Source organism: Centrocercus urophasianus, unplaced genomic scaffold (assembly GCF_019232065.1).
Source record: "Centrocercus urophasianus isolate 14NV4802_14NV808 unplaced genomic scaffold, USGS_Curo_1.0 seq_2, whole genome shotgun sequence".
NCBI lineage: Eukaryota > Metazoa > Chordata > Aves > Galliformes > Phasianidae > Centrocercus > Centrocercus urophasianus.
Genome location: NW_024884755.1, coordinates 5,220,994 through 5,247,580, shown reverse-complemented (window position 1 = coordinate 5,247,580; position 26,587 = coordinate 5,220,994). Strand labels below are relative to the sequence as shown.

Sequence of the window (26,587 nt, the reverse complement as noted above, 5' to 3'; positions counted from 1 at the left end):
ACCCCTCTTGTGTCTATTAAATTGTCAAATACCAGACTACGGAAGTTTTCATCTGGAGAATTATGCATCTCCTTCCCCATCTCATCTCATACAAATTAGCAAAAGGAACTCTGAAACTCCTACATCTTGTACTGTTTGTAGCTTCCTGATTATTCAATATGTGAAGTTCCTTCAGGGGAAAAGGGAGAAACATTTTCTAGCCAGATGGAAATGGGCATGTTGTTTTGTCTTAATCTAGACTGGCATTTGTAGGTCAGTTTTTCTGAGGGAGAAGCTTTATGAGATTGATAGGCCAATCTAACAGATCACTGAGCTGGCACGAAAGGAAGTACAAAGATTTTTTTTAAGAAGTAAACTTTGGTCATCCGAAATAGATATAGCCCCTATTTGTCTTTCCTAGTGTGCATGTTTGTACTCTGCTTTAATGTAGGGAACCAGCAGACAATTTTTTTCTGGTCAATAAAGGTCTCAAAAACATAAAAATATGGAAGATCAGTAGGTGTAAAAAGATGTAATTAGGTATTGTGGAGGAAACTCCTGGCTATGCTAAAATATTCTTTATGCTTTCTTTGTGGTACTTCTGTGGTGTATCTACTAAGCAATCTCTGAGAACATAATTCAAGAAGTGATTAGAAAGTATTGAGGCTGATCCTGCATGGTATTTATGTTTCCTCAGTGGCTGTGGGTTGAGAATGAATCACTTAAATTTCAGTGTTGTGAATGCTTGACTTCTGAACTTAGAAACTCAAAGAACCTGTATTTGTGTTCAGAATTAGAAGTTAATTCTCATATTTAACTGAAAGTGACATTCTTTTTAAAGAAGCTATTATATAACACAAAGCCCGTGGATAATGATTGCAAATTGTGGCATTTGTCACAAGATGTATATGTTTTATGTCTTTAGACAGTCTTAATATTCTATCTAAGTACATTTCAAAACACTTCTAATAGTAAATAGCAAATAAATAGCAAATAGTATAAATAAAGATAATAATAAGATAAATAGCAAAGCACTCTGTGAACTCAGGTCTTCACTGATGTGTGTAAATTGATGTCTTTTACCGATTCAGAGACAAGATTTTTAACAGCTTTTATTGTAGTGTAGTCCCCTTCCCATATGGCTGAACTTCTGAAAAATTAATTTGTCCTATAACCATCTGATCAAGCAGCTCTCCAGGCATCTGCAAAATGTCTTTGCATCCCCCAGTTGTGCTGTGAGAATAATGAAGTTGCCAAAGTGCAGTATTCCCACATTCCAAATCCAAAAAACATGTTCTTGCACATCTCTAGTATACTAGTATAGGTGTTGTTTTGCTATGGAGTTGCTATAGTGTTGTTATTCCTTGTGTGTTTTTTTTTTTAACATTGCTGGTAGTGTTTGATGTTCCAAATCAACTGCAAAGTTTTTGGATGGAAGTGGGAAATTGTGAATGGGAGGAGGATTAAAGATGTGTAAGGTTCTTTGAAGATTTTTCTGTAAGATGCATTTTCGTTAGCAATTGCTAAGACTATGCAAATTTTAGTGTTTTACAGGGGTTGGATGGGTCCTCTGGAGATCATCTTGTCCAACCCCGCTGCTAAAGCAGGTTCCCTAGAGTAGGTTGCTCTAGATCCCTAGAGTTTATCCTCAAGTGTTTTACTGAGAGCATAATTCGAGATACAGAGAATTACAAATGATGTTTTGTTTAGGTGAATTTACTAATGCATTTAGCAAACTGGAAGCATAATTTCTTTAGGTTAAGTTCAGGTTCCTCTGCTCCAAATGTGCATCTGGGACAAATGCAGGCTATGATTGCAAGGTTCTTCTTGATAATGCATGAGAAATCGCAATCATCTACAGAGGGCCCTGACACTTGAAAAAAGACTAATGTCACACTCAACCTTAGAAAAGAGAGAAATCAGAAAACTAGAAGCCTTACCTTAGTCCCTGAAAAAGATCATGCAGTGATCTTTTTCCTTTGAAACCTGTTTAAAAGCCTATATGCTCAGAAGTTATCATGAATTGTTATTATGGATTTACTTGTCACGAGTCATGGTTAGTCAAACCTCATGGTACATTTGAAATCAGATGTTCCTCCTTTTGTGAATCCAGATCAATGAGTTAATATATTGAAAAGTTATTTTAAATATTATAAGTTTAATGCCTGACACCTGAATTGAAAATTGTGATTAGGTAAATGTTCTGTTGGTACGTTGTTAACGAGGTCTTGAAATTCGTGATGCCAGATGTCCAGTAGCGAAGTGAGAGCAGAAGAGGTTTTCCAGATGGTCTCTGGCATTTGATGATAAAGAAAGATGCTGAAAAGTAGTTTTCAAAAAAGCCATGAAATAACTCAAGCCTTACTTCATCATCAATTTATTAAAAGAGAGATGAAGCACACAATTTAAATCAAGAAAAAATGATAGCTCTGAAAACTGTCAAGCATATTAAATTAGCCTGGACTTGAATTACAATATGCATGGTTTGCTCTATTAATTTGTTTGTTTGTTTATTTCTCCTCAGCTCTGTGGGATTGGCAAAAGCAGCTTTGGAAGCAATTAATGGTTTCAATCTCTTTGGAAATCAGGTAATAAAATTGAGGGTTTTTAAAAGTTTTCCTTTTTCTTGAAAATCTGAAAAAAAAAGTCAGTTGCACAAGCTTTTCTTGTAGCGGTCAGAAATTACTTTCTTAATAGCACAGTCACAGAAATAAATGCATAAATAAAGAAGCCTGTTTTGACTAGGAATTTTTAGAGCTATTCTAATGCCTGAGATGAAAAGTGTTGTGTTTTAATCCATGTGTTGATGAAAAGCTGTAGCACCTATTATTGTCAGATTCTTTTGTCGTCTTTTGTGGCATAAAAGAAGTGATTCTTCTAAATGAGCATTTCTGATGCTTACATGCTTTGTGGCACCTGTTATAATTTTTTTTTTTAAGATGTCCATTCATGTGTTTTGGTGTTGGTTTTCTTTTCCTAAAAGCTGATTTTACACATTAAGAACTAGGAGCTAATAAGGATCTTAAGTAGTGATCAGACATGATATATATACATTGTCAGTATAACAGTAGCAACATTTATCTGCAACTTTTACTTTCCCAGCAATTTCAAGCACCAGTAAATGTGGCTGCTTGTTTTTTTTCAAATATTTTACTAAATTCTAAAATGGATGAATAAATTGCTGAAGCAAAACCAGTTTAAATGCTCTGCAAATTTATTCCAAAGATATTTTGCATAAGCAGAAACCATTTTGACCTTCAGTCAGCAGCAGTCTGCCTTTGTGCTTAGCTCCAGCTGTGTTTCAATAGCTTTGAGAAATCCTGCTGAGCTCCTCAGGAGGGACTTGTTTGCATCTGCATCTACAGTAGTACAACCTGCATAAATCATCACTGGGAACTACAGGCTGTTCAGCTTTTCCATGCAGATTTTTCCACTCATGCTGTGGAACCTAATAAATATAAATGCATGTTACTGTATCCGTCTTTCGTATGTGCAGGTATGTTGTATGTTTGTGTGTCTCAGGACAGGGAAGTTTCCCTGTGCATTTGTGGTTGTATTCAGAGAAGACTCGATGTTCACTTACTGGTAGATAATCACATTGAATTATTCTGTTGGTTTTTTTTCTCTCCCAAAATACCAAAATTATAGAAGCAGTAAATAAAAACAAAGTATTTCTGTAACAGATCGAAATACTTTTTTAATGTAGAAATGCACTGTTTAATTTATACTCAAATAATTCTAATTCATCTCTTGATGTAATTTTTAGGTGCTAGGTACAATAAAGAACAAAGAATTGGCTTTTAATGTGCTCAGAATTTTACATACTTTAATGTAAAGAGGAGCTCATGTTTTTATAATGGTATTCATTTTTGTCTTCATTATACTAGAATTTATGCTGTTTCATAGAAAGTGAGAATTTTAAGAATGCAGTCAAGGTGTAAGCCTAGCTGCTTCATCAGCAAAAGATGTTTTACACGTTTATTTTTAATGTAACAGATAAATTGTCTCTTTGTTTAGTTTCTCATTAGTTCACTTCAATATCCTATGCTAAATTTCTTAAATTTATTCCCAGTCTATTGTGCATATCTGAAACAATATTTATAAATCTAGATGAAGTAGTTTATGTACTATATGTATTATTCTAGCGTAGGAATTCTTTAATTACTCTTAATTGTGCAATGACTGTAGCCACATCCCAAAATTACTGTTTTGTCATAACTGGTTGGTATGGAAGAACTGTTAAAGTGGGCATGATTCTTTATATTTAGGAGGCAGTGTGAACTGACTGTCTTTCAGCTTACATAACTTCAGAAAATTAACGTTCTGACTTGCTTCTTCTCTTAGTTTAGTTATTTTTTGATAGAAATCCATGAAAGTTTTGTTACAAGTCCAGATTTTGGTCACTGCTATGGCAAAAATGCTCTTACTCCCTCCCTCCCTCTCCTTCTGGTAGCACTGACAAAACTGGGCACTGCTTAGAGGAATGGCTTGAGAATGTCTTAGAGATGGTGCATGCATCCTTTCACTGTATCTGCAATGAAAATGAGTATGTAAAGAACTAATCCTCTTACACATATGTTCTTTTGTGTAAAATAGGCTTATGCATCAAACTGTGTGTTAGCTTAGTTACATAATTGTGTAGTAAGGTGGCTGAAATGGACTCCTTAAATGCATGATTAAAATTTGAGGTAATTTTCTTATTGAAATTTGATTAGAAACCAAGTCTTGGAGACAGATTGCTTCTTTTAAAATCCCAATAAAAAAATCTAGAAAATAATCTTTTCTATTATCTAAATACATGTTTTATTTAGGTTGTGCCATCCAATATAAAGACATGAACACTTTTGTTCTTCACATGCTTTTTTTTTTTTTTTTGCCACATTTTTTATTTTTCTGCAAAGTGAGCTTGTGCTTAAAAGTAATGAAGTGCAACAGAACAACCAAAAGGCAAATCATGTTTATTTGCTACCAAAGTCCTTTTCCAAAGTGATACCTCAAGTGAATATCCAATTATTTGTATTCTAGCACATTCAATGAGATATTCAACATCTCCACTTGGAACATTTCCACAATCACAGGGAGGGAAAACTACTTTTTTGTTTTACCTCAGTACAGCCATTGCTGATCAAGAAGTAATGGAAGACATTATGGCTTGAGTGTCATAATGATACATGACACATTTCATAATCAGTAGTGGACAAAGACAGCTAATTTTGTTTAGAATTTCAAGTTCTTTTCTCAAAATATTTTAAATATATATTGTTCATTTCCTGATTAAAATTGCCAGCTACCAGAGTACTACCATTGGTAGAACAAAGAGCTAGTTAGTTTCACCAGGATATGCCAACCTTTCTTCACTTCTCTTTAAACAAATTTGCATTTGCAGGGCTGTTCCTGGTCTGTTATATTTGTGGATTTCGATGCCCATAACCGTAACAGACAGACTCTGTATTCATTGCTGCCCCGAGAGTCAAGGTCTCATGTAAGTAAATAGGGAAAATGAACAATAAAATCTCAACAGTATGGAGAGAAAAATAAATGGATATGAATGTAACTTTTCATTTTACAATGACTGTTTTCTTCTGCTTAATAAAGATGGGAACTTGTTAAGTTGTTAAATATGTGCTTGTCAAACAGGACTGTTATGCAGTACCTCGCTGAAGTGGAATTGTGATGGCAGTCTTTAAGTATGTTGAGGTTAGAATGTTAGCCAGTTGGTAGCTTCCTAAATAATTTCAAAATGAAACAAGGATGGTCTGCAGCATGTTATTTAGGGTTGTAGTCTTGCTTATTGTTTTGTTTTTATCCTGGTATATGAGTTTCCATTATAAATTTGCTGCCTGCATTTTTGAAGCAGCTAAAAGAAACTTTTAGCTTTTATTTGTTCTTTTGTTGAGGAAAAAAGGCCTTTAAGATTTAATTCTCATAAATTGCAGAATATGGAGGATTTTTTTGTTATTATAAACTACAGCTACAAGTAAATGTTTCATCGGTGAGTAAATCTAAGTAACATAAGCACAGATTAATTAAAAAAAACTAAAAATGAAGAGCAGTGGTGTTCTACTTTTTCATTCTGTGATTTAATAGCATTTTTGTTCATGAAACAGACTATTAATCTTCATCATTAATGGTTTACTCAGTATGTAGAAGAATTATGGCAGAGTTACAATACTGTATAATCAAAACGTACAGTCAGCTAATTTTTTATGCTTTTCTAGATCTCCTTTGCTGTTTATTATTTGTTAGAGACTTGATATATGCCAACCAATTTCATAAGTTATTTGTACTATATAATCTTCATATCCCCCTCACCACCACGCCATTATGGCTTCCCGTCAATGATACTGTTGAAAATGCAGTATTTTAAATGGTCTTAGATGTATCAGCAGGAAGGAACAAGAAAATCTTGGTTTGGTTAACCTAGTGAAAGAGGTCCCTGCCCATGGTGTAAGGGGGGGGTTAGATGATCTTTAAGGTCCCCTCCAACCCAAACCATTCTATGATTCTGTAAGAATTAGAACTTAAAACTAACTTTTTGTACTTCTGTAAGCTTACTTGTAGTGGTGATATCCTAGGGAGTAATTTTGGTGTGTTTTTAATTCACAGTAGTTGCACATGTTCCTTGAGCAATGTCACTTAAATTTTTTTCATGAAATGAAATCAGACAAGCCTATTGTTACATCACTTGGAGGAAATTTATGAAAAACCTTTTCAGCAATGATTAAATAATCGCAGTTAACTTCTTGTGATTCTCTTTGAGCATAGTATGCAACAGTACTGTTGTTTCCTCCAAGAATAACTTGGAGGATGTTTATTTGTTTCTAGAAACTTGGAGTTTTACAATGTATTCACTTACACCTGCAGATTATGAACTGGAAAGTAGGTCACATTTTGAGTCAAGAGTTGTCTTTTAAATCATATGTGTGAATACTGGATTTCTAGTTTATTCTTAAACATTTTTAGAGGTCTTATTTTGCACGTTATTCCAATATTGGTATTATGATTTTGGTAAAATTATGTTTCAAATGTATGCTTTACTGAGTAATTTAAACAGACTTTGTGCATCCAATAAATGTTGGAGATTTAGTTGAATTTATAATATGTTTTTTTCTCCTCTCCTGCAGAATACCGATGCAGCTCTTCTGCCCTGTATCAGTTATCCTGCATTTGCTTTGGATGATGAGGTTTTGTTCAGTCAAACACTAGATAAAATTATTAGAAAATTAAAAGGAAAATATGGATTTAAAAGATTTCTGAGGGATGGTTACAGAACTGCACTAGAGGACAAAACACGCCGCTATTATAAACCAGCAGAAATTAAGGTAAAGAAGTAACTGATACCAAACCTAGGTTTTCTAAAATGTTTAGGCCATGCTTAAAAAAATAAAGCCAAACAGACGTCCCTTTTAGTATTTGCAATCTGAGATTCCAAATTGCTTCAAATGAAAGAGATGCATTTTGTAATTTGGCATGTGTGCTTTTGAGAGACTGCCAAGTCAGCAAGTTAGCTGTTGATTTGTTTTGTAATGAATGTGCTTCCATTTACATTTAGCATACAGATGATTTCACATAACAAATAAGGAAGTTATTTATCATTTTATTTAATTTCACAGCTGACTACAGTCTGAGTGTATAGAAAACAATTTTGCTTTTGACCACAGCGTTTATCAGTAAAAGGTATCTAAATTAAAATTTAATATTTTACTCACCAATAGTTTCTTAGTGGAAAATGAAACATAAATGATATAAATATTCGGCTTGAGGCTTAAAATGCCTGTATAATTTAGAGACTGTAAGCTAAATGAAGAGCTGGTATCCTAAAATGCTTTGACATTCACTTTTGTCTCTTGTTGCTTTGCAATGGTTGTATGAAACATGGAAGTACATTTTGTTAAACCAAATTGCTGAAATATCTGATTGATTTTTCTTCTTTTTAGCTTTTTGATGGCATTGAATGTGAATTCCCTCTGTTTTTTATTTTCATGATAATTGATGGTAAGTATGGCTTTATTTTCCTATTCTATAGAGGCATTGCAGAGATAAGCCCTTGGACAGAAGATATAAAATCATATTTTTGCCCTGCATGAGTGAATTGTAAGAAGTGATACTAAATATCTCACTGAGATTTTTAACCCTTATAGGTTAAAAAGCACAAACAACAAAAAGAATACTCTAAAAAAAAAATACCCCTCAAACCAAAACATCAGAAACCTAAAAACCAAACCACCCATATTTTGTTATTTGTCATGTGAACTCTGGTTTTGGAATACAGCTAGATTTTTTTTTTTTTTTTTTTTGAAATGCCTGTGCTTCCTGGCCATTTTACATATAGCCAGTTAGGTTGACAAAAAAAAAAAGATGTATTAAAAAAAATACAACTGCCAACAGACCTTGTCTTGTAGTTAAGAGATATAGTAGAAACATCCACAGGATGATTTCAGGATGGAAGCTAGAACTCACATGGAAGGAATGTCCAAATAAACAACTGAGTACAGATTACGGCCATCATAAAGCCATCATTTGTTTTCAGCCTTGTGAATGGATGAAAATCTGGCTGGGTTTTCTAGCTTCTGTTTATTCCCTCTGGTGTGTGAAATAGTTTTCATGTGAAGATGGTGAGAGGCTACCTGCTGGGTGTATGTGTGCTTACCCATAGCTTCAGATGTTTTGTTTGAACACATAGTAAGGTTGCACAACTGATTTTTTTCTGAAGAAATATGTCACATTTTTCAAAAGCTGTGAAGCTTAAAACCCAGGAGAAAGGCATTGTCACTTCATGCTGCCCTCTTGCTTTTTTAAGTAGAACAAAAAATATTGTTATCTGTACCTAAAGGTAGCAAAGGGGTTTTATTTTGTTTCGTAAGGAAAAATTACAAAGTGAATACCTTGCAAATACTGTTCTTTAATTTTTTTATTTAGTTTTTATCCCTGTATCACAATTTCATCAAATACAACAAATGTTAGTGGAGTTTGTGCGTGTGTATCCAAATCCAGAAGCTTCTTTCATGTAAAATTTGAAGCGCAGGCAGAGCGACTTAAATTGTTGAAATAACAGAACTCTTATAATAAGGTGTTCTGACATGATTGTTTTCAGTGACTGAGTTAATTGCTGGTGGTTTTCCTTTATCTTATCTTTGCCTTTCCAAATTCACACTTCTGTGAATACAAAAAGACTGCTGTACTACTGATTTCCCTTTGGTATTTTTCTTAAAAGGAGATTATTTAGGATTCTGTAGATAGTAGATATGCATCCACAGCTGTGGGGAAAGATTGAACTAAATAAACCAGTCTGATTGTTTTTTGGCTAATATGTATTTGAATAGCAGTTTTGAAAGCTTTTTTACATGTCTATTTGAATCTGGAGGATTATGGTGTAGGATGAGTTAAGGAGGGAAACAATATGGCTGCTTTCAATGGTATGGAAGAGTGTGATAAATGAAAACAGTGGGAAGAAATGACACGCACAGGAGTGAAAGATTGACTGTGAAAATATTACACTTGACTTATTTCCCTTTATATGTTTCAAGGTGTTTCAGTTTTATAAAAAAAAAACACTGTATGATTTGTCAAGTTTATCCACTTTTTCTCTGAACAGAAATGTATATGCTATTTTTGATACAACTTTTCATGTAAGGACTGGGGATGAACTGAACACTTGTAATAATATTCATCAGAGTAATTTTGAGATAATTAAGTTGGACTAGAAAAATATTTAAGATGCTAATATTCCCTAAGTTATCATTTCCTCCCCAGAGGCATCATCATAAAGAGTTGACCATTATATTTAACATCTCAAGGCATGTCAGCTGTTCTGAACCTCTGTCATATTAAGATATGATATCTGTGTAACTTATCAAGGTGAAGATTCCTTCCAGCAATCTTCTGAGGGGAGTTTTTCAATTTACTTCTTCAAATTTTATTTGTTCTTATTTCTTGAGAGTTTTAGGCAACTCATTTTTAGATAAGCTTGAAACTCTGTTTCAATCGGAGCTAACAATGCTCTGATTATTTAGAACCAGCCTGGCACTCAAGCTCTGCTTCATCTTTCTTCATTAATTAAGGAAGTTAATTAAAGCTAGGTGGGCAGGGTGTCTATATTCTACTCCCCTTTATGTCCTATGTAAGTTCAGAGCTCTGCTATGTGCTGCAACTTGACAATGATTTCAGTTTAAGTTAATAAAACAATGGCTGATTCATGATCTCTGCAGTAATTAGCTGGAACAGTAAATATGCAGTTAGAGTTTATTCTTCTACTTTTTCATGAACTATTTGGTGTGTTGGCACTGCACCGCTGAAAAATAAACACTGTATTTTTCTTCTGCAAACGTTAAGTTATTAATAAATTAATTAATAACTATCACAGAAGTTATTTCTTCCATTAATGAATTACTGTTTTCCTTTTTTTTAATTTGTGTTTGTTTTATAGGAGTTTTTAGAGGAAATCTTGCACAAGTTAAAGAATATCAGGATCTTCTGGATCCTGTGCTTCAGCATACATCTGAAGGTATTATTTGACAATTGTTCTTTCAAATCACTGTTTTGTTTTATTTTTCCTTTTATCATAAAATTACTGACATTACTGAGTATTGCAGTCGGAATTATGTTTCTTGTAAAACACAAGTATTAAAATACTCTATTCCAAGTAAACAAATTGCATCATAAAAGTGTGAAAATAAAAAAAATTTGATACTGTAAAAATGATACAGAAATAGAGATAAGATTTACACTGTATGAAGTCATTCCTTCGTTATTTCCGTATATTTGAATTTTTTATGAAGTTCACCTTGAGGCTGCATGAACATTCTGACTACTCACAGTCACGTATTTTCAGTGTTCCGTCTGGGTACAGTTGGGAATTACTTGAATAATTTGTTGACACAACTTTCTAAAACGTAACAAATAATTTAGTGTATGCACAGGAAATACTTCCTAGCTTAGAGCAGTGAAACTGGTGACATTTTAAAATTAATAAAAATTCTCTTGAAGTGTACGCTTCAGAATTTTGATGGAAGTGGCAACCAGTTTTTTGACGGCCTACAGGCAAATCCATCCAAAATTCATTTTCAAAAATGGAAAAGACCACAAGTTTGACTGGGGGCAAAAATAGTGAGAAAGTAAAATAAGCTTCAGTATTCTGACAGTCTGGTTTTAAAACTCAGTGTCTTCACTCACCTGTTCTTGACATCTGTTGCACTGTTACACAAGCACAGTATTTTGATCTTACAGGTCTTCTCCAACCTTAACACTTCTGTGATTCTATATTCAATATATAGAAAACTTCTTGATTTTACTGATATTTGCTTTTTTCTGATTAATTAGTGTATGAAGTTGCATGGATTCTAAATTAGTTTAGTGGTTCTTATCATAGAATGTCATCGTCAATGCTTCGTCTTAAAATTTCTATGTGTCCTTTGTTGCTTCACTTATTTGAATATTCTACCTCTAATAAATTACTTTCACTTCTCAGTTTTTCTCAGCTTCTTGCCAGCAATTATTGGTTTTAGTGTACGCAAATAGTCAGAAACTGCAGCTTAATTTTATCACCTGTTCTTTACCTAAACACATTCCAAATCAAAGCAATACTAAGTTGAAACTTATTTTTGCAGTAATCACGTTACTGTGATTGCTTTTATATTAGTCAGTCACTTGTACTTGTTTCTAAATTCCTTATTCTGTTCACCCAAAAATGTTTGAAAGCGAAGTAGATAATTGTACAAGTAGATCATAATACCTGTGATGTAAATATAGTTACAAGATATGCTAGTTTCAAATGAAGAAGTTACTTTCTTTTATTTCATTCCAAAATCAAGCTGCTGTTTTAAACTTTGTATTGTGCACTTGCAGAAAATTATAGTTTTTATTTAATATTTGACTACTTCTAGTCGTGGTTTTAATTTCGAATAGTTGTTTTGTACTAAGATGGCTGTTAAATGTAAGGAGAAAATCTCAGGCGTTTCATTTTAATGTGGATTTCATTTCTGTTGGTTCTGGATTCTTATCCGTCGTGCATTTTGGTTTCTGTGAAAAAATTTTGTGCAATAGAGATGGAATATGTGTTCTGGGAAGTAGTTGTGTGGCAGTGTTTGGTGAAAAATAAAGTAATTTACCTCTGAGGTGTGAGAGAAAATGAGTGACAACAATCTTTCTGCTCAGTCAAATAGCTATCCGGTTAACACTTGAGCTGTATTAGGGAAATACAATCAAATAATAATGAAAATGGAATTCATTTACTAAATGTTTTTATTCTAAAACTCCATAGGATGTCCTGTTGTACCCAAATATTACTATGTGCCAGCTGATTTTGTTGAACTGGAAAAGAAGAACTCTGGCAGTCAGAAACGATTTCCTAGTAACAATGGACGCGATGGAAGGTTTTTCTTGTGGGGACAAGCAGTTTATATCATTGCAAAACTCCTAGGTAAGATGCTGAAGAAATTCTATCAGGTTTTGATTTGTTGTAAGTGAAGGATATTTATTTGTTAATGGTTTTTTTTTTTTTTTTCAATCTGATTGAACATGCTGGCTTGAGTTTTCAGTAGACTCTGGGCAGTGTGGATAGCATGTATGTCATCTGCTTTGGCATGCGTTTGGTAGGCAAAAATTGCTTCTTATTCTTCTTATGTTGAATTTTTATGCTGCATGTAGCATGCTGTGATGTTTGCTGGATTATATTATAGAACATCAAAAATCTTTTTAACAAGATAGGTTTCTCAATTATTTCTTTTCCTTACTTTTTTTCTTATTTCCTTGCTTCTGTGTGGACATACACAACTATAGAATTATAAACTATTCCAAGTTGGAAGGGACCCACAAAGACCATCGAGTTCAGCTCCTGGCTTCACGCAGGACCACCCAAAACTCAAACCTGTATCTGAGAGCATTATCCAAACTCTCTCTAAACTCTGGCAGCTTTGGGCTGTGTTCACTGCCCTGAGCAGCCTGTTCTGCTGCTGACCACCCCCTGATGAAAAACCTTTTACTAGCAGCAACCTCTCCTGACTCAGCTCCATGCATTTCCCTTGGGTCCTAGAAATACGTTAGTTTATGTATCTTATCGTGGCATAACTGTTTCTATACAAGTTGTACCAAATAATGATGTTTATACGTGCACTGAAGCATTTAATTCAAATTATTTATTGCTTTAAACAAAACATGTTTAAATTTTGAATGGTTACTGTCTCAGATAGAAGTACCAGTGTTTTCTTCACTGTATATTATTTTTATCCTTCACTTAAAGTAAACTAGAAGATCACTTGACACTGCATTTTGAAAACCACTGAAGGTCACTGTGGTGAATTTTTGTACAAATGAACTCTTGGTCTCACTTGAGAGGGCTCAAGGACTAATGCAAAAACAGTTCTTAGTCCAGAACGCAATTTTAATACGTCTTTTTGGAGAAAGATGTATTACTTCAGTTGAACATGCCTAGCATTTTGCTGACAATCACTAGACTGAGTTCTGTAAACTTTTTTTTCTGCGAAGTGTGCAGGAGGATCGAAGGGGAGTTGAAAAATTCAAGATGGGGGACAGAACACTGCTTGTATCCTTAGAACTTCCAGATTGATTGCAGCCAGCACTATAAACAAAATGCAAGCAACTTCATCTTTAACAAAATAAGTTTTCCTCTTACCTCTCTGTATTAGCCAAATAACCCTTAAATGCCTGTAGTAATTCTGCTAACATTAATCTTATACTAATATCTGTATTAGTATACACCTAAAAATGCTGGTGAAATACCTTGTTTATTGTTTGCAAAATGCTCTTTGACTGTGCTGTTGACTGTTGTAACCTTTTGCTTCATATCAATTTTTCCCTCTGCTGAGCTTTCTTGCACTGCTTTTTTTGTAGTTCTCCCAACAGCTGTTTCCTTTGCTGCTTTTTGAATTTCATCTCCGCCATATTCAATACTTCTTGCTCTCTCTCTCTCTCTCTCTCCTTTCCAAATATTATTTGCTTTATTTCCTCAAACTCATTGAAAATATATGTTGGATTTTTTTTTTTCCGCAAAGCTAGGTGTCTTTGCTTGTGATTGCTATCAAATATCAGTGACTCCATTTACTCAGTTTACAATTGGTGCACTCTTTTCTGTGTGGAAACTTTGTCCTTGATGAAAGTCTGTGTGCGAGTTACTTTGCTTGTTAGTTGATACTTATTAATTGGAAACCTGACTCCAAACACTTCAGTTTTACTTGTTACATTTCACCATCCATTTCAGAAATCAGGTTGCCTCGGGGCTCCAATTAATTTGTATTTGCTCAGCCTCCTTGCTTCTCTTCTGTAGGTGAGCATGTGTGTAGCTTTCAAATAGGGCCTTCATTTTAGAGTAAGGGAAAGTAATACCTGGACGTGAGGTGTTCAGCTGTTTTAAGCAATTGAAAATGCACGCAGCTGAGTGGCTATGTATTACCTTTCCTTCACTTCTTATTACAATTTTTACTTTCTTTTTATGGATTCAGTGCTTCCTAGAGGTAAGGTATGTGTTTTTAGGGGCATTTCTTTTAGAGTACAGACCAAATTGCATTCCAGTAAACTTGTATTTCTGACAGTGATGAATATACACTTAGCATCTTCTTTAAAATGACAGCATCAATACTGAAAATTAGGTTAAACCTCATAATATTCTATTGTTATCCTGTCTTCAATAAGAAATGATTTTGACCATATATTTAAATTTCTGAGCAGTGCAAATCAAAGTAAAAAACAGTGGAGATGGAGCAAAAATTCTAGGAACAGCCCTTGCCTTTCAGGACTGTGAGGCAGAGGCTGTCACTTCGCCATCACTTGGTTAATTGATTTTATTGCATCACCAGCACTGCAAATAATTTAACCTTCATACCTTTAACCAGCACAAGAAGTCCGATTGCATGCGTAGTTTTGGATGATTGTTTCCTTTCAAGTGTGCTTTGGTAACTCGTGTGCTAGCATGCTATGTTTCTTCATAATTTTTCTATAATCCAGTTTTTGCTTTTTTAAAATGCAACCACCTGGACACAGACTGTGGCTCTGCAGGAGCAGTACAGAGCAGAGGAGCCAGGTCTGTTCCTGGCAAGAGCCAAGCTGCAGTCTCCCAGCGGAAGGCTGAGGCTCCCAGCATCTAGCTCGCCCAGCTCAGGGCTGAGGGTTGCTGCTGGCACAGCTCCCAGCAGTGCCAGGCCCTTCCTGGTGTGTTCACAGAGCTGTCCTGCTGGAGTGCCTGCCCTGCGTCATCTTTGCACTGCAATGGCTCTTCAGCTCATAGGCCTGAGCCAGGGCATATTTTGAGTTTATAAATTGCTGTCTTAATTAACTATGTGGTACAGTATTCAGAAAAAATATGCTTACCTTCATTGGAGTACTTAATCTCCTTTCTACAGAAAGCTTAAAATAATGAAAGTTTAGGGTTGGTGTTGTCTATTTTTTGTTTGTTTTTCTACTTGGGATATTGTTCTGAGAGATATCCAATACTAGTGTCCCTTTCAGGACTCAAGTCTTCTGATTACCTTTAGATAGGTCGGCTGTCTTTTTACTAACAAAACTAAATGCATTTTTTTGTACCTAACTGTAGAACTTGGAGTTCTAGAATAATTCCACAGTTGTGGCTTGAGAGCTTTTTCGTGACTTTTGCTTGTTGTGGAATCTGATGTCTGTATAATCTTCTTAATCATTTTTGTGGAAGTGTTGTTTTTAAATACTACAATATCATAATTAGCTGTAGCAAGAATGATTCTTGAGTCATTAGTTTTAAAATTGATATAATTTTGCAAATTGTCCTTTTGATGTGTATATCACTGATCTAAAACAAAGAGTGTAGCAGCAGAAATGACTACATAAAATGTTCGTGTGCCTCCTTGATTATGTGCCTCCTTATTATCATTGACTTTCAGCTGACAAATTGGTGAGTCCTAAGGATATTGACCCTATTGGACGTTATGTCCCTCCACAAGAGCAGCGGAACGTTAGTATGAGATTTTCCAATCAGGTAAGCATAAGCTTAGCATTACAGTATTTTTATGAAAAATAATCATCATTAAGTGATACAACTGAAATGGTGAGTTAAATATCTGTTTAAGTAGCTACTGTTAGGTATGTTTCCTTTGAGTTGTAAGATGTGCCAGGAAGAATGTGAGATGGAACCTGCTTTTTCTGTTCATTCCAATTAATTTGGATTTCTTAGTGTCATCCCTTCAAATTTCTGTGTTCACCATCCATCTTAACTCTAGTCAGAAAAGAAATCTTAGGTGCCACATTCTGGTATCCTGTGTTTCAGTGTGGCCTTTTGAATACTGGCAGCACTGATACGCCAGCAGCATTTTAACCACTGCTAAGATTTTGCAGTTTTTACAATCACTGCTCAGGCTTATTATACAGGAGTATGTGGTCATTAATGTGACGGTGCTGTAGCTATTAGCTCTAAACAAGAAAATGAAAGAAACTAAGTAATAATACTAAGGGTATGCAGTGATTATTCTGAAATTGAAATTCAGTTTGAATTTACTCTGAAATGTATTTTATTTCTATTTGTTTAGTACAAACATGCAATAAAAAAATCCAATAAATGAAACCAGTTTTTTTTACCAGCTGTTAATATGTTAGAAACATTTTATCCTTAAACGAATTAGTGTTTTCATTTCTAGGGCTTTTATGCTTAGTGTATAACTTTGTTTGTATACTTTGTTTGTATACTTCAATGATACTTATCTTTTTTGAATGCATAGCAGAAAAGTTCATCATCAGTGTGCTAAAGAAATGCTTCTGTCCATTTCAGCTGGGTAGTAATTTGGGCCAAACACAAGCTGCTTCTTAATTTGCTTTTCTGAACTTGCTTCAGAAGACACTAAGCTAACAATGCTGTATTTAATAGGCTAGTGTGCTGTCTTTATGGAATCAGTAATACACAGTGAGGAAATCTGGACGCTGATCAGATAGCACAACCTATCTGTGAAGCACAATAAACACAAACTACTGACATGGGGATCTGTAAGCAAAATTCTGTTAAATCCTTGTGTCAACAAGGGTTTTACTGTGCTAAAGAGGCAATACTGGAAGATTTGCTGCATATAAACTTGTAGCGCCGTATAGAAAAACAGGCATACAGAAATAGGGTTTATTGGAAGGACCACAGAGGTAGTTTGGAAAGGAGAATTAATACCTCAACCATCGGTATAATTACAGCTGTGAACACGTTGCTCTGCTTTCAATTTCTGATGAAAAGAGGACAGTCTCATGTGTTATCACTAGTACTGAAATGCCTAGTCTACTGTTAGAAGGAAATGTTTTATCTCCTACTGTAATACCCCCAAGAATTAGTTATCTGATTTTAATGAGAGGTCTTGGTATGTTCCATCTGAAGGAAATAACAGTGTGGTGCAGCAAGAAGATTCTTCTTGCTACTTCTAGATTTTGTTCCAGAACACTCTAAATGTTGTGGCAATCAGGTTTTCATTTGCATGTGTAATTTGCTTTGTAATGCTTAGTTTCATGTTAAATATCTCTCACAGATTAAAAAAAAAAAAAAAAAAAGTGGAATTATCCATGCTTCGTTTACTTTCTTGAAAGAAGATAATGAAGGGTACTCTCTTTCACTGGGATTTCTCTTAAAAACTGCATTCAGTTATTAGAAAAACATTTTTAGGATCTCCATATCCATATCCAGAAGCATTTATAACAGTTTCAGTTGGGTTCTCTTGTGGAGAATTTAGTGTATATGAGAGTCTGAAAAGTAACAATAACATACAAGAAATGTCACGAGTTGGGGGTAGGGACTTTCTGGTTTTGTTATGTTTTCCTGGAGCATATGAAAGCTGATTTATTGCTGTCTTTTTTGTATTCAATGAAAGGTTATAATGATACTGAATTGTCCAAGTAAAACTAATTTATCTTCTAGGTTAACTTGAAATACATGTGTAGATTTGCAATTAATTAATGAAATTGTCTTCTGTGCAGCGACTATAATCTTGTAATGTTTTGCATGGTAGTCTTAATGATTTGTGAAGGCTTCACTTATGCTACTGGAAATGATAGGCTGCTTATTTCTTCTGTTTTCAGAGAACTAGATAACATGTAAAAAGGAAATAAAAAGATGAAGTATGTGTAGACTGGGCCATTTTAGGATTTTCCAGCTATGTAAATTATCCAGTTTAGGATTGCAGCTTGTCTACTTTTGATGGCTTGAAGAGATGTATCATGTTGGATGATCCATTTTGTAATGCTGTTTATGAGCACATTCTTGCCTGCCAGTGTACTGGTACAGCTGCCTACCATAGTTAAAACAGCTCTAAAATGGTTAAATGTTGCTTTGGAATTTAAGACACACATATGTCCAAATTGTGTCTCATTAAAAAAGGTCTGGGGTGTTAGTAGCATTGACCGTAAACTGTTAGGCAGCATTTAGAGGCTTTCTGAAGCAGATGTGTTTTGTTTCAGTTGTAGTTTATTAGCAGCAAGGTGGGTTATTTGGCTTAATTACAAATTTGTTACATTCTATTTCTAGATTCCTCTTCTTGCTCCATATGCTTAGAAAGCCCAGTACGTACCATTTCAACCAGCGTTCTTGAATTTGAATACTCTGCCACTTTCATGCATGTTCAAAACTGATTGATTTTGTTCAGATTTGTGAGATTTCCTGGGAATATGTGCAAAAGGCATGTAGTGATAGCATCTGTCCAGTGAGAGTGCAGCAGAAGACCAATACTGAGCTGCTTTCTCTTCTAGTGCCAGGAACAGCACTTCAACCTGCCTTGTTTTTAACCTTGTTACAACTATGACTTTTTTGGAGAGCAGGAAAACTAATCTGTCATTTTTTTTTTGTCTTCTGAAAACACCGGGGTCTATTTATCATTTGCACAGCGTGCAGAATGCAGCTGAAACAGATCCTGCTCTGCACTACCCAACAAGGAAATGCAAGGCAGAAGGGTGAACCCAGGGTGGAGGGGGTCTGTGGCAGTGTCTTGGGGAGAGGGTGATTGATGTTGTGTGAACTGCGGCGTAGCTGGGGTTAGGAGACAAAAGTCAAACAGAACACATAAAAATGGAACTTTCAACAGCAATGAGATTTATCTAGTGGAATACTTAGGAGTCTGCTTTTCCCCTCTCTTTTTAAAAAATATTTAATGAATGCTGTATATAGTTATTGTTAATGAAAAGGGTGATGCTTTCATGAGTAGTTTGACTGTTAGTTTATCTGTGCTTATCCAGACCACAGATTGCTTGTGATCCTTCAGGCCTGTACATGTTAAATGACGACAAAAGTAACTTTTCATTTAACATTACAGCACTTTTGTAGTTTTACAGTAATTTCGATTAGATGTTTCAGTCTACCAATTCCATGCAGCCATGTCTTCCCAAATAAAAATTATGGAAGCTGCATGTCTTCTAGAAAAGACAACTTCAATAGATGCTGATAAATGGTTTTGAGCTCATCAGTCCATGAAACCCAACACAAAATAAATAGATTTCAATGAGATTTAAAGAATCAGGCAATCATCTGAATCTGAACATAGCTCTGAGGCATAAATCTGAACATAGCTCTGAGGCTTTCTATCTAGGCTTGTACTTCAAGATATGTTCCTATAAATCTCAGGTTTTGGCATGATGGAATTAGAACAAGGAGGAAACAATAAAAATGTGTGTAAGTCTAATTCTGAGAAGAAATTCACTGCTGTCTTGAGTGTTTACTCTGTTACAAACCACCTTTGCTTAGTCAGTAAAAAATGTTTGCTTTTATTTAAGAATAGCAGCTTATAACCAGATTTGGTGATGTGCCAGGTGTGCAGCAGATGCGTTTGCTTAGTTATGGCCCATGGCAGAACCACCACTTACTGGCTGCTATAAATGAACCATGTCATGGAATACATCTGTGTCTGAGAGGCATTAGCACTGGTATCAAAGCAGGGCATGCCTCAAAGGAGATTTGGAATATGTAGATTTGTGTTCGGCTGATTAATAGTGTGACTGAGTTTGGCTTTGAGATGCAGTAATACCTAAACTGAACCTTAACATGAAGACAGCTCCCAAGTTAGATCTCAGGCTGTCTTGGAGGGAGATGTCTCATTTTGTCACTGAGTTGTTGCCATTAGTTTGAGAAAAGGTATGAAACTGATTATGGTGAGGAACTGGTTTGTGTTTTCTTGCTATGTGTCTAAAAGATGGATTGCATGATTTTGAGGAGGAACGAGGAACTTGAACTACTGATTTCTGAATCTGGTCTCTTTGTGCACATCTTCCATCACAGTGTGGCAGAAACACCAGTGTTTTTAGAAGTCTATCCATCAACCTGCCTAGAAAATGCTGTATTTTTATTTAATCAATGAATGGAGGATGTATTTATTTATTTCATTCATGTTCTGCTAGTTTCTAGACAAAAGCAGGCAGAAAAACTCCAACATCTATGGTATCAAAGTGTGTGCTCTTTTAGATTTTTGCAGCCATCCGACTCCACAGAAGACATGAACAGGGAATATCTCAGAGATGTTGATTTTTTAGCTATTTATGTGTGTTGCCATTGAAAAGTCAGTTGCCGTTTCAAGATCCCAGAACATTGAGTTGATGGTTTGCATGACTTACTGATGTAGAATAACAGTACTGTTTTCAAAAATGAAGTATCTTTGTTATTAACAGCATAAGGAAATACTATTATCTCATGTTAAATATCTTTTATATTTTATATTGTATACATAAAATATATTATTAGATGAATATAACTCTTAGTAGCTTTGTGATCAAAGTATTTCAAAGTACAGTGTTGAAGTCAAATCATTACTCTGAATTGGATATTATCAGTTACCCAAACCCAAACTTCACTCTTAACAAAACTGTCTATCAAAATATCATGTCGTATCACTTGAAAATATATTGATTGTATAATGTCTAAATTTTTTGTATAATGCAAAATATTTTTCCTACCTCAGTTTTTTATTTTATTTTTTTAATTAAACAGTAGAAATGGATACCTGAAGCTTGTTTATAGTGAATTCTTCAAAATGCGTGTTGAGATTTATAAGACTTTTTCTTTCATTTTATTTACACTGTAGGGAAAAGCAACCCAGACAATGAATGTCTGTCATGTGCATGAGCTGTTTAAATAGATGTTTTTCTTGTTAGCAATAATGCTAATAAGCAGTGTTTCATTATATCCTAGGGACCTCTGGAAAATGATCTGGTAGTTCATGTGGCCCTGATAGCAGAAAGTCAACGGTAGGTACTTGTATTAAGAATGTGGATAGTTAAGAAGTTCAGAAGGCTAAATTTGCTAAAGGTATTCAGGGAAGTATGCTGAACTTCGTACTGCTGCTCATGTCTCCAAGATAACTGCTGAAGCAAAGACTAATTCTTGGTTAAATTTGTTGTTTTGTTTGTAGCCTACAAGTTTTTCTGAACACATATGGAATCCAAACACAGACCCCCCAGCAGGTGGAACCAATTCAGATATGGGCTCAGAAGGAACTTGTCAAGGTAAGGAGTCTGCACTGAAAATTATCGATCTACCTATCTATCTTTTTAAACAAAACAAATTTATATCAAGCTGCTAGAATTTTATTTTCTTAGGCTTGTTATCTGCCTTTTTAAGCTCATCTAGTTCATTTGCAATATATTCCAACACTGGTCAGTTAGAGCTTGCAGAGAAGCCCAGATGTTCACCTGAGCCATTTAGGAAAAAAAAAGAATAAAATACTATTAATAGTGCAGAGGACTAAGAGAAAACCCAATGGACAAACAGAAACAAACGTGCAATGGTGAAAGAAATGGATTAAAGGCAGCAGGCATAAACCATCATATAATTTGACAGTGCCTCTAAAAATGGTGTTATACAATTTTCTGTAACTGTTTCTCCTGCAAGTCCCTTCCATTGAATATACCCATTTAATTCAGCACATTCAAAGATCTGTGGACGAAAATTAACAGGGTGAAGGAGATGTTCAGAAGCTCCAGCTTTTTCTTTTTCTATACAGGCAAGTAGTCCTATATTTGAGTATCATGTCCTTTCACTTCCACAGGCTTGGACCATTCAGTTCTTATCCATTCTGAGCTGACGATGCCAGGTCAGATGCATTTACTCCAGCAGACGTCATTGCCATGTGAAGCCAGTAGTAAAAAATGAGCAGCATCTACAGGCCTACAGGTCTATTTCAGCCTTCTCTTAGCATTACTGTGGCCTCTCTTTGTTCAGTCCTTTGTAGTATTTTAGATACGGTGCTGAGTGAGAGCCTCAAGCCATCCGCTGCTATTTGTCCTAGAAGTATGTTCAAAGCAAGAAGACAAATGCTGCTGTGAATGATAAGTGCTTTGATTAGCAATTATAGATAAGGACATCAAAAGTCCCCTATGGAAATCCATATGATTACTGGGTATATTTAATACTTGATCTCTGTTACAACTGGTCCTTTTGGGAGAAAAACAAAACAAAACAAAACAACCTTGAAAAGGGTCCCATCTGTACATAAATAGCCCTTAACAAGCTGCAGGAAGCTGTCAGACAAGTAAGGTGATCAAGAATCACAGATGTGCTCTTGATGTATTTATACTTCACCACATGAAGTTTGGTTGTGGACCAGGTACATGAAGTTCTTGCTGAACTTTGCATGACAAAAATAGTCTCAAACAAGCCTGATAAATTCCAAATGTTTGGGGAAAACGTAATCCCTGTGTGTAGTATCCCAGTCCTGAAGATGTTAGTGGTTAGTTTCACAATTGTAGCTACACAAGTTTCTCCCTCTGAAGTCAGGATTGTGTGACTGATGCCATTATCGGTATTGGAAGCTTGTAGGACTCAGGGAAGAGCAAAACCAAAAACAGAGAAAATACTTCTCCAGGCTTGCCTGAAATATGTTGCTGATTGATGTACCAAAACTTTACCAGCTTGTTCAGAAAAATGATTATCCCAAACAACGACTGCCGCTACCATCTGAAAGTATTCAGAGGAAAGAAATATCCCTGTTTATATTCAGCCTTGTTCATTTCTCAATCTATTTTTGCTTGCTTGTTTTCTTGACAGTATTTCTCAGAATTGATTTTTTTCTGACTGATTTGTCCTGAAATTCTTGTTCAACAGATATCCCATAAATGTACTACATATAAGTACATATAAACTCACTACATAAAAGTACACACACACATACATTTATATATACATACGTGTGTATGTTCGCTCTGTGTCATCCTTCATTTCTTTGGTCTCCCTTAGAAAAAGATGAGACTTAAATTATGTTTTAGTCTTCTTACTATCAATTACACTCCTATTTATGACAACTGCTGTGTTTTCATTTTCAAAAGCTGATGAGAATTCTGTCAATGTGCCGTTTTCTTCATTCTCATGGTGGGAAGGTAAATCTACCTTGCCAGAATTTACTTTCAGAAAGCATGTCATGAAAATATTAGATAACCTGATGCAATTCCTTGTTCTCATGAGCTTCCAGAAAAGGCTGTGTCTTTATGGCATTGTGTCTTACCATTCTTCTAGTCTCCATTCTGTACCACAAGAAAAGGTTTAACATTCTTTTGATTTTGTTATCCACAGATGGGTTATTTAAAGCTTTTTATGCTTGATGTTTCCATTCCTTTCCCATTTGAGTAGTGACATTCAATTGGGATAACAGGAACAACTATATTCATACCCAGTCTGAATGAATGTGTAATGTAGGAAGTTTTGCTTATTGGTTTTTTTTAATACCACTTCATGTTTATGTATTAACATAGGCAGTATCAGGAAGGCCCCAAACTGACAGCAATGAAAAGCTACTGAGTGTAACGTTTATTCAAATCTTCACTTACTTTTTTTTTTTTTTTTTTTAATTATCTTCTTATGAAGAAGATTGAGCTTAGAAAAATGTTTGGGATTTTGGTTTATGAAATCATAAGGAGAAATAAGTTTTGGTAATAATGGGCTTTACGTATAAAGGCATCTAAGAAAAAAAAATACAGCTTTCAGTTCGGTTTAACTGACACATTAATATTGCTTTGTCTACAGGTAATTGCATTTTTATGGTTTATTTTGCTGTATTGTAAGAAAATAAGATTATTCTTTTAATATGCAAGTCTTAGAAAATTATATTATTTGAGTTAATATTAGGCGTATATAATTTCATAAGACTCAGAATCAAGCAATGAAAATGGGGTAACTTGCTCTTGTGTTTGTTGTTGATGCATTAACTTTGCACGCCTTTACAAAAATTAGAATTAAAATCTTTGTATAGCTCCTTTATTACTGTTTTATATCCACGTAAGAAAAGCATTACAGAAAAATTTGAAGAACTAAAAAATACTACAGATTTTATAGATGAGAAAAACAATATGATTAAGTTGTTGCTGAATTTTGAAAAAGTATAGATAGGGAGGACTATGGTGCTTTCAAGAGGAGTCCCTCCCACATGTTTGAATTGTTTAAAAAAAGAAAAAAGAGACCATATTTTATGGATCTTGTTCTCAGTAGAGTGCCCACAACTTCCTGTATGAGCATAAGTAAGTCTTGTAATGTGGTTTCCTTAAGTTTTCATGTTTATTTCTCACAGGCCTACTTCCAGTTAGGAATCAATGACAAACTAGGATTATCTGGAAGACCAGACAGGCCTGTAGGATGCCTTGGAACATCAAAGGTTGTGAAAGAAATACTTATATTTTTATAATATCGTTATTAATGTGTATTTCAGATAAACATTGCATTAATCTCTAAAATGTTATAAATATAATTTAAGTGTTATTTTCTTTTATGCTCATATTTACTTTTTGAAATATTTGTAACATATTTTGCTGTTAGGAAGATGCATGCTGTCTTGCTTGTCAGGTTTCCTAAACATGCATTTCAAGTAGTAGTTGGCCAAAACAGAGCTATTGTTGACATGAGCCAGTTTACAAAAATCTATGTGCTTGGAATTAGATTTATAGGTTTTATTTTTAATTTATAGGTTTTTTAAGTTCAGCTGTTCTATATTAACTATTTCCTTGATAGTTTTAACCTAGTTTTTTTTTTTTCATTTCAGCTATTTTAATGTTTGAACAGTTTTAAAGAAAAGATTAACTGAAACTTTATCTCCCTATAGATTTATCGAATACTGGGAAAGACTGTAGTTTGCTACTCGATTATTTTTGATCTAAGTGATTTCTACATGTCTCAGGATGTTATGATGTTGATTGATGACATTAAGGTAAGTCAGATCTATCTGTAATTCTTCCTTTGAGAAACTGACAAAAATAAGAGTCTAGGAGAATAAACAGTGAAGTTTGATAAAATGCAAGTCTGAAAGGTGAACGCTCTATAATGTGTATTTTTCTAATGTAAAAATAATACAGTTTTTTAGATTATTAAGGTGAATATTCTGTCAGCCGAATATGAATTCTAGTGAGTATCTGTATCTAACAAAAAACCAACAAACTGAAAGTGATTGGGATAGGCTTTGTACAGCAAGCAAACTACCTTCAGTTTCTTTGGGGGAAAACAGATGTTCTTGGCTGCAGGAAGGAATGAGACTGTTCTGCTTAAGGGAAATACGAAAGCCTCATCTGGGAGAAATATTACCAGACTTAGTGCAACTATTAAAAATTGACTTCCTTCCATAATGTTAAGGATGGCAGCATTATGCAGCTTACCAGTTAAGTCCCCAGTGCATAGAAAGTGATGCTGGTGATAAGGAGTGTGACTCCAGAGGTGGATTCTTCTGCATGCTTCCTAGGTCATTACAAGTAGTTCAGTACATACCAGTTGGCCCATCAATTCAGTCTGTATGTGCTAGCAGTATTTTCAGAGAATCTGAATACTTGAAATAACATATTGTCTTTGAAGAAATCTGAAACTATTAGTGGTTTCATTATTAGCTAAAGTTTTTACAATCTCTTGGGGTTTTCAATGCTGTTACTTTAAGATAGCTCTTGTAGTATTTAGCTTATTTTTAGTATCCCTGTACATTGTGCCGCTGTATTGTTTGGTGACTAACGTGTATTTCTTACCTAGAATGCACTGCAGTTCATCAGGCAGTATTGGAAAATGCATGGTCGTCCACTGTTCGTTGTACTTATCCGTGAAGACAATATAAGGTAGAGAAAGATAAAAGCATCATTTGCAGTGTAGTTCTTTCCTAGCTACAAGATTAATGATGTTCTGTTTAAATTTCAGAGGGAGCAGATTCAATCCAATATTAGATATGCTAGCAGCCTTTAAAAAGGGAATTGTTGGAGGAGTGAAAGTTCATGTTGACAGAGTACAGGTATGCTGCTTTTCCTGAATGGTGTGCTCTTCTCTCCTAGTACTGGTACATGCATTATTACTTCTGTTTTCCGTGTGACTTACAAATATTTTACTTGGTATCATAAAATTACATACTTGGTGTCATAAAATCACATACTAGATGACCTTTAAAGATCCCTTCCAACTCAAAGGATTCTATGATGAAAATTAAGTCAAGAGCGAGGACATCTGGTACAGTTTTTCTTTTATCTCAGAAGAAACATGGGCTTACTTTAGGTTGTTCTGATGAGACTTCAAAAAGCAATAATCCTTGCAGCGGATTCTCAGAAGGGAGGAGAAGTTTTTATGTTCAGAAATCTTCTGAAAATACCTGGAAAAGCCATCATGTCAAAAATACAGGTTTTTGATTAGATAGTCAACAGGAAGAAGGTGTTTCACATATATTAAAATTTTTAG

At 34.8% G+C, this 26,587-nt stretch overlaps 1 protein-coding gene across 4 annotated transcripts in view; it reads left to right on the top strand.

Annotated features, from left to right (window-relative positions):
* The window catches only part of PHKB (phosphorylase kinase regulatory subunit beta), a 64,908-nt gene that overhangs the window by 20,556 nt on the left and 17,765 nt on the right, over positions 1-26,587 (top strand). For all 4 annotated transcript variants that reach the window (XM_042821370.1, XM_042821373.1, XM_042821371.1 and 1 more), the window contains 13 exons: positions 2,504-2,567; positions 5,366-5,461; positions 7,104-7,301; positions 7,917-7,974; positions 10,406-10,483; positions 12,239-12,397; positions 15,843-15,937; positions 21,095-21,150; positions 21,315-21,408; positions 24,462-24,545; positions 24,990-25,094; positions 25,898-25,980; positions 26,060-26,150. In XM_042821370.1, coding sequence (XP_042677304.1) covers positions 2,504-2,567; positions 5,366-5,461; positions 7,104-7,301; positions 7,917-7,974; positions 10,406-10,483; positions 12,239-12,397; positions 15,843-15,937; positions 21,095-21,150; positions 21,315-21,408; positions 24,462-24,545; positions 24,990-25,094; positions 25,898-25,980; positions 26,060-26,150 — 1,261 coding nt within the window. The remainder of the gene's footprint in view (positions 1-2,503; positions 2,568-5,365; positions 5,462-7,103; positions 7,302-7,916; positions 7,975-10,405; positions 10,484-12,238; positions 12,398-15,842; positions 15,938-21,094; positions 21,151-21,314; positions 21,409-24,461; positions 24,546-24,989; positions 25,095-25,897; positions 25,981-26,059; positions 26,151-26,587) is intronic.